This window comes from Desmodus rotundus, chromosome 10 (genome assembly GCF_022682495.2).
Source record: "Desmodus rotundus isolate HL8 chromosome 10, HLdesRot8A.1, whole genome shotgun sequence".
Classification (NCBI taxonomy): Eukaryota; Metazoa; Chordata; class Mammalia; order Chiroptera; family Phyllostomidae; genus Desmodus; species Desmodus rotundus.
Genome location: NC_071396.1, coordinates 41,677,624 through 41,692,846, shown reverse-complemented (window position 1 = coordinate 41,692,846; position 15,223 = coordinate 41,677,624). Strand labels below are relative to the sequence as shown.

The following is a 15,223-nucleotide window of genomic DNA, read 5'->3' as shown; positions in this document are numbered from 1 at the left end:
AAAACATTAATAGTTGTCATAGTTTCAGTGAGGGGTGCAGGGGTACTTTGAGAGCAGTCTGTCCAAAATTTCTCCTCCCAGGCAGTAATAGCAAGACTGATGACTCTACTAGGTATGTGCTATGAAGGAGGTGTACAGAAAAAGGAGCACATTCAAAGAAAAATGGAGACTTAACTACTAAGAGTGTTAATTAAGCTTTCCAGAACTTGGCTGACAATAGCTTGCTATAAACTACAGGAAAAAGGAAACAAAAACCAAAAAATGTAAAATGCAAAGATAGAAGAGAAAAAGTGAGCAGTATGAAATAAGCTGCCATAAGGTTAGACAGATCCATTTTACCACGTTCTATCGTTTCTCCAGTAGGACACTACGGGAAATCAGCACTTCTGGGAAGCTCTCTTGAAATTCAAGAGTTTCACCCTTTTAGAGCTCCCCGCCCAACCACATTCTATCTGACAGTTGCTCCCTGGTGCAACCCCATTCTTGACTCAGAAACAGGCCAGACGGGAATCCTCAAGCATGCCTTACCGCCACAGCACCCTCATCCACCCTGACGTGAGCACTAGAAAGGTGCTACTCCTTTGAGGTGCTCTCCCCATTGAGGCCGACTGCTCACTGTGATACGAGTCCTGTCCGCCTCTCGCCTTCTCAGGAGCCCTATGTGGTCGCCCTATGTGGCCACCCTGCCTCTGGCCCCTTACTACCCCTGTCTTCAGCCTCTCCCTACCTGCAGGGCTCTTCTCATCAGCACTGCCTGCACAATCATCCCACTTATAAAAATCTTTCTGGACCCCACATATGTCTCTTGCTATAGTATCCCCACTTCTCTATTTTTTTTATCAAATCAGTCTAATCCAAAAAAAAAAAAAAAAAAAAAAAAAAGGTTACCAATGATCTCTACCTTCTTACAACTAAGACATTTTATTTGATCTCTAGGCAATTTTCAACCAAATCAACCACACCTTACTTCTTAAAGCACCCTAGTCACCAACACTACATTCTCTAGGTTTTCCACTTGCATCTACGATTCAATCATCTCTTTTGCCAGCTCTGTCTGTTCCATACAGACTACAAATATTGGGTTCCTCAAAGCCCCCTTTTTCTTAATGCATAATTTTGTCCCAAGGCCATCTCACCCACACCCTGGCACATGGCTTCAATCACCATCAACAAGCAGATGGCTCCCCCGAGTCACAGGTACCCCAGTGCTCTCAGTAAACAGCAACACTATTTACGCCCAAGTGAAGCTACACTCTTGGGAGCCAACAGAGATACAGAAACCTGGGAGCTAAACCCCCAGTACTTCCATCTTCCTCACTCCCCATTACCAAATCATACACATTTTAACTCCTATGTTTGTCCACTTTCAGGCAGGTTAGTAAGAAACTAGGCAAATTCTGCACCAAGTGGAACAAGGAAACTGAGAAAAATCACAAGACCCTATCCTCCCTAACCGAAGATATCTAAGGGCAGGTGGTTTAAATCACCTTAGTCAGGGAGACAGATAAGAAAAAGGAAAAAAAGCAAACAAAACCAGCTTTGGCTGCTATGGCTCAGTTGGGTGGTGCAGTCCTAAAGACCAAAAGGTCCCACACCTTCAATTCAGGGAACATGCCCATGTTGCAGGTTCAATCCCTGATGGGGCATGTACAGGAAGGCAACCTATCCATGTTTCTCTCACTATCTCTCTCAGCAATGAAAACATGTCCTTGGGTGAGTATAAAAAAGGAAAAACAAGCCAGACTAATCCAAGATAAAGCTAAAACTAACCAGAAAATAACCCAAGTCACCACTGCACACTCATTTCAATACATCAGCATACTAAACACCACCCTGGAAATCTGATGAATATTCTGTTCAGAACTTCCCCTGGGACCTCCCCTAAAATTCCCACATGCAGAAAATAGATAATATCCTCCTTTTCTTTCAGCAGGCCTGTGTCCCCTTTTCCTCGGGTGTGTACTTTGCTTTTTCTAACATAAGCTCTAAGGGTCCAGAGGACATTTGCATCCAGAGGAGCAGAGGGTAGCAGCAGCTCATCTGGGCTTACCCTGAACCCTGTCTCCAGGGGCCCTTCCTTTGCCTCACTGTCCCAAGCTTTCATAAACTTACTCTCACTTTCACCTGGACTTGAGCCCTGAAATTTTTTTCCCCGCACGAGTCTAGAACCTGAACATAGCGGGACACGTGAAAGGGTTGGAGTGTGCAGGGGCAGCGCCAGCCTCTGGTGCGGAAGTGGACTGGTAACACTGTCATCTCACCCCCATCTCCACACTGACCCTGTTTAACTCTCTCTTCTGACTGACTCGTGCCCCCGTCCGGGTTCCACATTACAGTCAGAGCGAACTTTGAAAACCACTGATCAGCTCATGTCACCCTCTGCGTACGGCCCAGAATGCTACCCCATTGTTCTTAGGAAAAAGTACAAACTTTCAAAAGAAGTCTAAGAGATGCTACATGATTTGACTCATATCTACTTCCCCAGCCTCATACTGTGCAACCTTCCACCACTCCAGGCGGCAGCCTTCTCAGGGGCCGAGCATATACTATTTTCTATGCCTGGAACCATCTTCTTTTTTTCTAGTTAATTCCTAGTTATCCTCTCAGGTCTCAGATCAAAGATAATTTCACTAGCAAAACTGGCCCTCAATACCCCTGCACCAAAAGCCCATGGTTAAGTAACCCTGATATATCACTAACTGTAAACCATTATCTTTCCTTGCACACATGTCTAAATTAAGTAATTATCTTTTTGTCCGATTATTTGCTCATGCCAGGTCTCTTTAACTGAACTCTAATTATATACGAGGTAAAGAAAGACTGATGTTTTACTCAATACCAGATCCCAATCCCTAGTACAGTATCTATACAACATACTTCATATTTGTCGAATAAATGGCATGGACACACTAGTGCGCATAAAGAACATTGCAGTAAGTAAGAAACCAGCAGTCCACAGGAAGAGGCAGGGTAGAATAGGAGGACTAAAAGAATTTTCTAAATTTAAATGTCCGAAGAGACCACAAATAAGATACCATTAAAAAAACAAACAAACAGACAAACAGTAAGCTATAAAGGTCTTTGGGCAATTCCACATTCAAAATATAAAATCAAATCTGACAACCCCACTTTTGGTAAATCATCCCACAGATAAATGGACATGCACAACATTTTGCCATGTACAATGCGCTCCTGTGTATAATGTGCACCCATGTTTATGGCAGAAACTTAAAAAAAAAAAACAAAAAAAAAACCCCTTTCATTTTAATTTTAAATCCAATTATTTATTTACTTATATTTAGAAACAAAACCAATTATTGTATTTCAGGGTATTATTTTGCATACAGATATTGTTATTGGTTTCTGGAGTTACTCTTTTAATGCATAAGCATAAATAAAAGGATCACAAATATTTATATAGATATGGATTTAGTACTACCCATGTATAATGCGCACCCTTATTTTTCCCTCAAAACTTTGGGCAAAAAAGTGCATACGGCACACTAACACATGTATTGGGTGGGTCAAAAGGTTCTTTTTTTTTTTTTTTAAATTGTTATTCAGTTACAATTGTCTGCATTTTCTTCCCAAAAACGTTCATTTTCCCCCCTATAAGATGGCTCTAGTAGCACTTAATTGTCTTTCACTTCATTCGGAACAATTTTGTTAAACTGAATTGTGAGAGCTGTCCTACCAGCATGCATTAAAAAAAACTTATCAAAACTGGTGAATTTTTGTGCAGCTATTTCTATACTGAAGATGAAAGAAAATTCGCAACATTTTCAGCATATTATGCTTCGTTATTAAGAAAGGTAAAAACGCAATTAAAATGCAAAAAAAAAAAAGAATTGTTTAGTGTAAGGAGAAGGTGCTGTGACTGACTAAACATGTCAAAAGTTGATAGAGATCAAATCGAGACACTAATTGAGAACAATCAATGTTATTACCACATGGGACATAGCTGACATACTCAAAATATCCAAATCAATAGTTATTGGTGAAAATGAAAAATGTCTTATTTTACAGAAAAAAATTAAACGGACCTTTGGCCAACCCAGTATGTGTTTGTTTATGTCACACGTGTGTGTATATGTATATGTGTGTATCATCTTTACAAGGCAAGATTAGAAAAAAGCTAACATCCATCAATAGGAGAATGGTTACATAAAGCATAGCATATTCAAAAAGTGAAAAACTATGCAGCTGTAAAAAGATAAAACAAGGAAGTGTTCAATGCACTAAAATGGAAAAATCTTCAAGTAAAAAAAGCAACTGTAGAAAGAAAATACAATATGCTACTTTTATGTTAAAATTAAACGGTTAGGGATGTGAGACTACATATGTGGATTTAAAGAAAGAAACTTTCCTAACAATTGGTTTGAAAGGTGTGGTAAAGAATGGGGCAGATCAGACAAAAGGAGGGAATCAGTTGATTATTTAAAATCTTGTTGTGTATGTAACCTATTCAAAAACTAAAATACATATATTAAAGCTACAACAAGCCGGGGCTGGCATGGCTCAGTTGGTTGGGTGTGGTACTGCAAGGTAACAAGTCACCAGTTCAATTCCTGGTCAGGGCACATGTCTAGGTTGTGAGCCTGGTCCCAAATTGGAGTTGCGGGAAAGGCAGCTGATTGATGTTTCTCTCTTCCTCTCTTTCTCCCTCCCTTGCCCTCTCTCTAAAAAATAAATAAAATCTTAAAAAAGAAATCTACAATAAAATCCCAAACCATCTTAACAGAAGAAAAGGAGTTCAAGATCAAGTTTCAGCCCCTATCTTATAGCATTTTAAAGACAAATCACCTGAGATTCAAACACAGTATTAATGGTAATACTCTAAAAATTAAGATTTGAAATTCACCCTGGCCAGGTGGCTCTGCTGGCTGAAGCAGCGTCCCCTACGCCAAAAGGCTGTGGGTTCGATCTCTGGTCAGGGCACATACCTAGGCTGTGGATTCAGTCCCCTTTCAGGGAGAGTGTAGGAGGCGACCGATCCATGTTTCCCTCACTTTCTCTCTCTCTAAAACCAATACATACATCCTCAGGTGAGGATTTAAAAGAAAATTCAAAATAACTCATAGCATTTTAAAATAACGGTTTCAGCTTCAAAGACAATACAAACCTGACAATAAAAGTAGGGTAAGAAATATACTGGAAAGTGATTCTGGACGATGTAAACTTTAGGAAATAAGCCTAACACTCTCCTGGCATCTACAGATAGAATAAAACGATCGCTTAAAAAATCCAAAAAGGTAAAATAAATTAATAAGTATTCACTAAACACTCAAAGGTAAAAATAAATTATTACTAAAGACAATAAAATTTGAGTTAAACTAAAGGCAAATGCAGTTTATAACTCCAAACTATTTTACCATGTGAAATCAAGGGCAAGTATTACCTTTCATTTTTGAGTGCGTGTTAATCAACGGATCGGAACAAATCCTGCAGGGCCACCACGGGCGCCTCTTGAATTTTGCCCAGATGAGATCTCCAACTTCATACTTCAGCGGCGTAGACTTTTTCTTGGGTTGACACTTTAGACAGACAAAACATGGAGCATCAATAAGAATCAAAAGTTTTTGAAACATATCATCTTCTCACAGCCTTCTAAGATAGCAATGGCTAAAAAAATTCTAGACGAAAATGCTCCAGAGCTTAACAACAATTACAACTAAAATACTCTCTTAATTGGTCATAACACAGCCCTTTATACATACAGTAGTAGCTCTCAATTTATATTTGTTTTATGTAAATAATCTGCCCACATTCTGGAAAAATAATTTATTTTGATTTATAAAGACCTAAAAACTGAAATAAACAGAATCATCCCAAGGAAAAGATTATCTTTGCCTTAGTCCTTGGATCACAACACATCGGGGGGGGGGAAAAAGAGAGAAAAAATTATATTAAAAAAAACGTTAACAATGTCAAGAGACTGTGGTCCCTTCTGCAGGTGATATTCTATATACTTCAGACATCCTATTCATTAACTAGCAATAATGGGTCTAACAAAACAACCCTGAGAACTACAGGGTAGATTGTAGCAATGTCAATCAACTGACTCAGTTATTTCCCAGGATGTGAAGGGGGCTGCAGCTAAGACCAGAGCACTGCACAACCCTGAAGGACACATGCGTGCAGAACACAATGTGCATCGAGCTCCTTGGACTTGTCCCATGCAAAGACCGTGGCTGAATCTTTTTTTCAAAAATAATATTCCTAATCGATCTGCAATTCAAATGCCTCCACTTCAGCCCTAAACCCATGTCCATGCCTTTAACAACCCATAAACAGTACACATCTCCTGTCCTGAGAGGAAGACAACTTTGTATTTAGTAAAACAGCTTCCCACCTGATAGCTACAAAGAGGAGTAGCAAGTATGCTAGGATATTTCTGGGCAAAAGAAGCACTAGCGTACTCAGACAAAGAATAATCCACTCCATCTACCCCAAGGGGATGTACAAATACTATTTTGATTTTCTGTAAGTGCCATGTCTTTTTTTTAATTAAATTATTTTTTTAAAGATTTTACCTATTTATTTTTAGAGAGGGAAGGGAGGGAGAAAGAGAGGGAGAGAAATATCAATGTGTGGTTGCCTCTCACACGCCCCCTACTGGGGACCTGGCCCACAACCCGGGTATGTGCTCTGACTGGGAATCAAACCAGCAACCCTTTGGTTTGCAGGCCAGTATAAAAGTGTCAGGTCTTTTAAAAAGACTTGGTGAGCTCCTCCCTCAGGTTCCAGCTTCCAGCCTTAATGCTTAAAACAGTGTGTGCCTGGCACAGATTAAGTATTCAAAAAGTATACTGAATGAATGGACTAAAGTCATTCAAATAAAAATAATGAATAATGCCTCAGGCTCAAGGATATCAAAAAACTGGGCTCAATTCAATGATTTATAAATTACCATTCAAATTTTAAGACTCTGTATTCATACAGAACTAAGTTAAATCTCATAGAATGCCCTTATTCTATGAAATTTCTGTGAGTAGTATAGTTACTAGGAAATGAGACAAACTACGTCTTACTATATAAACAATTTTTTAAAAAGCCCAAGAGGCCATTTTTGCCTGTTACCAGTTTGTTAGTTACCAGAAAAAAAAACGTGACTTCAAGGCTAGTAGGTTTTGGAACTTTAAGACCAAGCTACCGAGACAGATGGAAAAACAAATCTTTCACTTACCTCTACTGAAAACTGTAATTTGAGTAATTTCCCATAAATTTGATATAACTTTATTTGTGATTAATTAATATATTTGGAACATCTTGGAAAGAAAGACTCCCAAATAACTCTTTGTTAAACTCCTAATTCAACTGCACATAGATTTACTAAACACCTACATACAAAGCTCAACAAGAGACACCAGGATGAATCCTGATCCCGAGACACCTGGGGAGTAACAGGGAATACAGTGAAGAAATGTCACTGATCTTTAAGGAATAATAGCAGAAATTGGCTAAGAATTCACCAGAATTAATCAGTCACTAATCCACTGACTCAATCAAGCAGGTGAACAAATCCTGAGAATAAACAAACAGAAATCCGTCCCTAGACACATCAAAATATTAGAAACAAAACCAAACAACCCCCTCAGCGCCAAAAAGAAAGAATCTTTAAACACAACCAGAGAAAAAGACACATTACCTTTAAAAGGCAGGAGATTTCTAATTCCCAACTACTGACTTCACCAGCAACAATGGAATTCAGAAAGACAGGGGATGATAGTTTCAATATGCCGTTAGAAAACACCTGCTAATGTGGAAATCTCTGTCCAGCAAAAATATCTTTCAAGAAGGAGAGCTAAATACAACTTCAGACAAACCAAAAGTGGGAGAGTTAGTCACCAGTGGGTCCTAGAGAAGGAAAATTCTAAAATAATTCAGACAAAAGGAAATTATCTCTGGTCTGAGACATAAAAAACAAAAGGAGTTAACTGTGCAAAATGAAAAATGACTGTTTAAAACAGTAATGTCTAAAGTTTAAAAGAACAAGGATGAATTATAAAATTTACAATACTCCAAGTTGAAAAAGGATAATGAGGTTAAAGGGTTCTTAAATTTTACATATTATTAGGGAGAAATAAAGTGTTTTAAACTCTATATATTGTCAGGAAAGAAGGTAACGGAAATTTTAATACTGAAAAAGTTAGGGAGGCCTCTTGTAATTTCTGGGTAACCTCTAAATGAAGAGAAACCAATGATGTAATTTCCAAACTTGAATGCAAGGAGCAGGAGCATAAATGGAACAATGAAAAAACTTAAAAGCCCAAAAGAAGGCAGGGAAGGAGAAGAAAAATAAACAGGACAAATAGCACAAAATAACATGGTAAATTTAAACTCAAATTTATTGCTAATTAAAGTGGGCTAATTTTTAAAACTTTGTACCTCTATAGCCCTGGCCAGGTAGCTCAGTTGGTTAGAGCATCTTCCTGATATGCTAAGGTTGCAGGTTCAATCTGAATTGACTGATGAATGCATAAATAAGCAGAACAACAAATCAATGTTTCTTTCTCTCTCTCTGCCTCCCACCCCCCCTTCTAAAATCAATTTTTAAAATATTTATGCCGGCCCTGGCTGGTGTAGCTCGGTTGGAGGGTCATCCCGCAAACTGAAAAGTCACTGGTTCAATTCCTGGTCAGGACGCATAGCCAGGTTGCAGGTTATAAGAAAGCAACCAATCAATGTTTCTCTCTCACATGGATGTTTCTCTTTCCCTTCCTCTCCCTCTAAAAGCAATGAAAATATGTCCTTGGGTAAGGACAAGAAATAAATAAAAATAAGTAAAAAATGTATGCCTCTAATAACAATAGCCTCAAAATACAGAAAACATAAAAGGAAAAATTATAGAAAACAAAAATTGGAAAATGGTAAGAAAAAAATATTATAATTATAGTGGAGATAAACCTCTCTCAGCAAATAAAAGAATAAGCAAAAAAAATAAATTGCTGAGAGTTTGAAAATTTCAGCATTGTGAAAAACAAATGACCTAATGACTACAATAAATTCCCACACTCTAAGTGTAGAATATATATTTTTTCTGAGCACAGGGAATATTTATAAATATTAACCATGTAGTACTGGGTCATTGAGTACTCTCAACCAACTGAAAGGACTGGAATCATATGGAATGTATTCTCTGTCCATAGTGTAATTAAATTAGTAATTAATTACAAAACATGAGTAAAATATACATCTTTTAGGCAATTAACAAGTATACTTTTAAATAAACCTTACATCACAAAATAAATCATAATAAAAATTAGAATGTTTTGAACTGAGTAAAATATCACACCAAAGATCATAAAGAAGAGCCCTGGCTGGTGTGGCTCAGTGGATTGAGTGCCGGCCTGTGAATCAAAGGGGGGTCAGTTCGATTCCCAGTCAGGGCACATGCCCAAGGTGCCCGCCAGGTCCCCAGTAGGGGGTGCACAAGAGGCAACCACTCATTGATGCTTCTGTCCTTCTCCTTTTCTCTCTAAAAAATAACTAAAATCTTTATTTAAAAAAAAAAGATCACAAGGAAGAAACAAATACACTCTAACATTTTACAAAAGAGCAGCAAGAAAGTCAATGTGGCTACAACAGAGTGACCAAGTAAGAGAAAGGAAGAAATGACGTGACAGAAATAATCCAGGGGGAGGAAGAAATATGCCTTATTCTACTCTAAGGAAGGCAGGTATCTTTGAAGGGTTGATGTTTTAAAAGGACCACTCTGAGTGCCAAATTGAAAACAGCTTTCAGGGGCTCAGGTGGAAGCACAGAATCCTACTTAGAAAGTTAGTGCAATAATAATCCAGGTGAGATATAACAGTTACGTGAACCAATCTTGGATAGGTGGAGGGGGCAAGAAGTGGAAAGAGCCAATGAAATTTACTGATGGAATGGATATGGGTGCTACAGAAAGAACTCACAGATCACTCTAAGGGTTTATGCCTCAAGTACGAGAAAGATGGAATTGCCATTAACTAAAATTGGAGAAGACTACACTGGTCCACCATTATCTGCAATTTCCCTTTCCAGTTTCAGTTCCTCTTTGTCAACCAAGGTCCAAAATATGAAATAGAAAATTCCAGAAAGAAACAATTCATAAATTTAAAAATGCATGCTGTTCTAAGCAGTATAATGAATAATCTTGAGCAGTCCCACTCAATCCCAAACCACCCAGCATGTGACTCATCCCTTTGTCCACCACAGCCATGCCGTATAGGCTACTTGCCCATTAGTCACTTGGTTGCCTTCCTGGTTTTCAGATCAAGGGTTGAGGTATCACAGTGCTGTGCTGAAGTCACCCTTATTTTACTTAATAATGGCCCCAAAACACAAGAGTAGTGATATTTATAATTCAAATATGCCAAAGAAAAGTTGGAAAGTGCTTGTGACATATCATCAGGTCAGCAGCAGCCAGTAGGGGGCGCATGAGAGGCAACCACTCATTGATTGCCTTCGTCTTTCTCCCTCCCCACTCTAAAAATAAATAAATAAAATCTTTAAAAAGAAAGAAAGAAAATAATCCAAAAGAAGGAGAAAGGCAAAGGCTGTAACATTTTCTCTGTCACCTTAAACTGCAAACACTAGAAGTGAAGGAAAAAACTAACTGAAGCTACAAGACAGGTAAACAAATTCGGGATCATTTGCTGGTTTATTAAGCAGTCAGTCATTAAAAATTACTATGGAAAGCCAGAAAAATATTAAGAAAAAACACAAAACCTTTAAAGATGTCATTACCACTATAAAAAAATTAAATGTGCATAATAAAGGACTACACAAATTTTAACTTTGTATAGACCCTCGTAGAGTTTATTTTTCCTTTTTAAACTTTCTTTAATCATGTAATTAATTGTTCTAAGCAATTCACATTAAAAAGATAGAAGTAAAACTTGCCAAACAGGTTTTTTAATTTCTCCCACTGGTGCCTTAGTCATTTAAAAGCGTAGGTCACTTGATGATGAAGATTACTGTCTTATCTCTGTATCTCTAGTTGTTACATAGTAGTGGATGCTGCAGATGCTCAGGTAATGTACACTGAGTGATGAAATTTAGTTTAACTAGTTCATGTCAAATCACTCATTCACATATTTACTAAATTTGGAAAATAGTAAACAGCGAATATTTCTACAGGGTGAAAATTATGGAGGACTTTCTTTTTTTTACAGTAAACACTTATTTTCAAGAAAAATATTTCTTCATATTTAAGAATTTTAGAAATATTCTGAGTGCTTATAACTCAGGCATGGAAAAAACAAGTCCTTTGGGAGCTGACTACCTCTTTGGAAGACAGAAATTAGCAAAGTAAAATATTCTTAATGATAAGGTGGGAGATGGGGGTGAAAGGGTCTTGGAGAAAGAACTAGCTTTATTATTAGTAACAAATTTCTCAAAACAACTTCAAGAAATATAGACAGTCAAAGTACACTGGCTGGCTACCTGTGAAATAAGGATAGGACCTAGATTCTTCTTGTTTTCAATCTCCTGTTTTACTATTTTCCACCTCAAAAGTTTACACACCAAACTATCTACAGTTCCCCTTTTAGATTATACTCTTTATCCTTCTATTTCCTTTCCTCTGGGAATTCCTCTCTTTCTCCTAGGTCCTTTCAGGATGCCTTCCTTCCATCATCCCCTTTTCCTTGGCTATGCCAACCAACTGCCTCTCCACTATATCCTATGGGTCTCTTAGCTCATCATTACGTTGTTTTCAGTTTATGTTTATCTATTCCATCAGTCTCAAAGTGAATGAGGACAAGGTGTCATTCGCTTCTGTATCCCCGTATCTGGAACAAAAATACATGTTGCATAAAATAATAACATCTTAACTAAACCAAAATAGGGTACAGTGAGCCATTATTACCTAAGCAACACAATTAGGTGCCTGATTCTGTCAGCTTCGGCACCTGTCACAACTTGAGGCCTTACTTCCGGTCAAGATGGCAGAGTAGGCAGACTGGCTCGCCCCTTTGCAAAACCACATCAAAATTACAACTAAAATATAGAACAGCCATTGCTCTGAGTCAGAACTGTCAGAAATCAAGCTGAATGAAAGTCTGACAACTACGGAATTATAGAAATCACATCCATCCAGACTGGTAGGAGGGGTGCAGATGCAGAACAGGCTGGTCCCTCAGCCATGTTTGGTAGATAAAAATTCAGGAGGGATATCTCAGGAGCGAGGAGGCCCAATCCCACACCAGGCCCCCCAGCCCAGGGTTCCAGTGCCAGAATGATTAGTCCATACAACTTCTAGCTGCAACAACCAGCAGGGATTAAGTCAGTGGCCCCAAGCAGTTTGTCTTAAAGAACCCACACACAGACTAACCTACTCAAGACTCACTCCCTCTCTGAGCTCCAGCACCAGGGTAGCAGCTTGAAAGACACCACTGTTATACAAGTGAGTTCTGCTCACCTTGATGCTAGACACTTCATTGTCCCTTTTCTAAACCTTCCACCCACAGATCCAGCAAGCTGGTGCCATACCTGAGACTCCATCAACTGGCTAACCCGACCCACCTTGGAAATCCCCAGAGACTCTGACCCACCCAACTTTCCAGCCCACCCAAGCTGCTTTTCCATATGAATGGCTCATCTTGACTCTAGCTTCACAACTTCCTAAATCCTATCAAACAATCAACAGCTGGCCTCAGTGAGCCCCAGGCCCAGCACTAGCAACAGCCAGACTACTTTCACAGCTGGCTTCACCTGAGCATCTCCAAGCCCAGCACAAGGAGCAGCCATCTCAGATTGCTTCACAGCTCAGGCAAGGTGGCCCTGGGCAAAACACAGGTGGGGCTGACCCCAGGACCAGTGCACCCAGTGGACAGCTACAGACCACATCAGGAGCACCACAACGCTGCCCCTTCAGAGCTCATCATCCACGGAGGGTGGAGGTGGTCACAGCCAGTCCTGGCAGCTGACTAGCCTGGGTAAATCCCTCCCGTTGACCTGCCAATAGCAACCAAGGTACAACTACAACAGAAGAGTGTACTCAGCCCACATGAAGGACACACCTCAAGTACCCCTTAGGTGATGGGGAAGCTGTGCCACTGGACCCTACAGGACACCTACATTAGGCCGCACGACCAAGACAGAGTCAAAACAGCACTACCTGTACATAGGAACAAACACAAGGAGGCTACCAAAATGAAGAGACAAAGAAACATGGCCCAAATGAAAGAACAGATCAAAACTCGAAAAAGAACTAAATCAGGGGTGTCAAACTCATTCTCCCCCAGGGCCACATCAGCCTCGTGATTGCCTTCAAAGGGCCAAATGTAATTTCAGGACGGTATAAATGTAACTACTCCTTAACAGTCAAGCTCTGCTGCCAGGGAGAAACAAGGTGCTGGGCCGGATAAAACAAGGTAGAGGGCTGGATTCGGCCCGTGAGCCTTGTGCTTGCCACCGGTGAACTACATGAAATGGACGTAAGCAATCTATCAGATGCAGAATTAGAAACACTGGATATAAGGATGCTCAAGGAACTTAGTGAGAACATCAAGAGCATAAAAAAGATCCAGTCAGAAACAAAGGATACACTCATTGAAATAGAGAACAATTTACAGGAAAACAAGAGTAGAGTGGATGTAGCCTAGAATCAAATCAATGATTTGGAACATAAGAAAAAACAACCAATGAGAATAACAAGAAGAAAAAAGAATCCAAAAAAAATGGGAATAGTATTAAGCAGCCTCTGGGACAACTTTTAAGAGGTCCAAAATTCACACCATAAGGGTGCCAGAAGGAAAAGAGAAAGAGCAAGAAATTGGAAATCTATTTGAAATAATAATGAAAGAAAACTTCCCTAATTTGGTGAAGGAAATAGACACGCAAGTCCAGGCAGCACAGAGAGTCCCAAACAAGATGGATGCAAAGAGTCCCACTCCAAGACACATCATAATTAAAATGCCAAAGATTAAAAAGAAAGAGAGAATCTCAAAAGCAGTGAGAGAAAAGAAGTTAGTTACCTACAGAGGAGTTCCCATAAGACTATCAGCTGATTTCTCTAAAGAAACTTTGTAGTCTTAAAGGGATTAGCAAGAAATATTCAAAATCATGAAAAGCAGGAACCTACTACAGCTAAGATTGCTGTACCTAGCAAAGATACCATTTAGAATCGAAGGGCAGATAATGTGCTTCCCAGATAGGAAAAAACTAAAGGAGTTCATCATCACCAAACCATTATTATATGAAATGTTAAAGGGCCTTTTTAAGAAAAAGATCATCAAAACTATGAACAATGAAATGGCAGTGCCTACATATCTATGAACAACTGAATAAAAAACAAACTAAGCAAACAAGAAGAACAGAGAGAGAATCATGGATGTGGAGAGAGTTTTGATGGTCGCCAGATTGAAGGAGGTGTGGGGGCAATGGGTGAAGAGTGAGGGGATTAAGAAGTACAAATAGGTAGTTACAAATTTCATATCAAACTTCCTATCAAATTTATTCAATTAAACTTCATATCAAATTTATTCAATTAAAAAAAACCCTATTAAGTCCTTAATCTACATAACCTCTCTTGTCTTAAAAAGATAAATGACAGCCCTTGCTGGTGTGGCTCAATGGACTGAGCGCTGGCCTTCTAAGCAAAAGGTTGCTGGTTTGATTCCCAGTCAGGGCATATGCCTGGGTTGCATGCAAGCCAGGTCCCCAGTAGGGGGCTCGAGAGAGGCAACCACACATTGACATTTTCCTCTCTTTCTCCCTCCCTCCTGTTCTGTCTAAATATAAATAAGTAAATAAATTTTAAAAAATAAATAAATCTTTTTAAAGAAAGATAAATGACATATTTAAACACATAAACATTAAAGGTCTTTCCTTCAAGGACAGCCAACAATCAGCCACTATCCCCAAAATTCCCTGGTTTAAAAATGGGCAATACTACTAAATTTGACACAGCGATACACATAGCCCATCAGAGTTTAATCAGACTACTAAATTTTGAAATTATAGTTCTCTAAGCAACCTTCAGATTACCAATTAGTCTCCCACATATCCGGATTTTGGAAAGGAGGTACATGGCTATTCAAAACAATTATTCCTGTAAAATATCTTTTTCCAAACATTTCCTCATCATGGGGGTTAGACTGCAGATAGTCTCAGAGGCTTGACACACTAACAAATTTGGTTTTCGGCAAAGCTATGGAGTAACCTTGGATTCTGGGAAGGGTCATAAATCAACCTTCCTCACTGAAGCCTCTCTTAGCTCCAACTTCAACCTTTCTAA

The 15,223-nt window shown here is 39.1% G+C and overlaps 1 protein-coding gene across 9 annotated transcripts in view; it reads right to left on the bottom strand.

The window, feature by feature from the left end:
* NSD1 (nuclear receptor binding SET domain protein 1) overlaps positions 1–15,223 on the bottom strand; it is a 119,249-nt gene that overhangs the window by 70,273 nt on the left and 33,753 nt on the right. For all 9 annotated transcript variants that reach the window (XM_053912968.2, XM_053912973.2, XM_053912966.1 and 6 more), the window contains one exon: positions 5,399–5,534. In XM_053912968.2, coding sequence (XP_053768943.1) covers positions 5,399–5,534 — 136 coding nt within the window. The remainder of the gene's footprint in view (positions 1–5,398; positions 5,535–15,223) is intronic.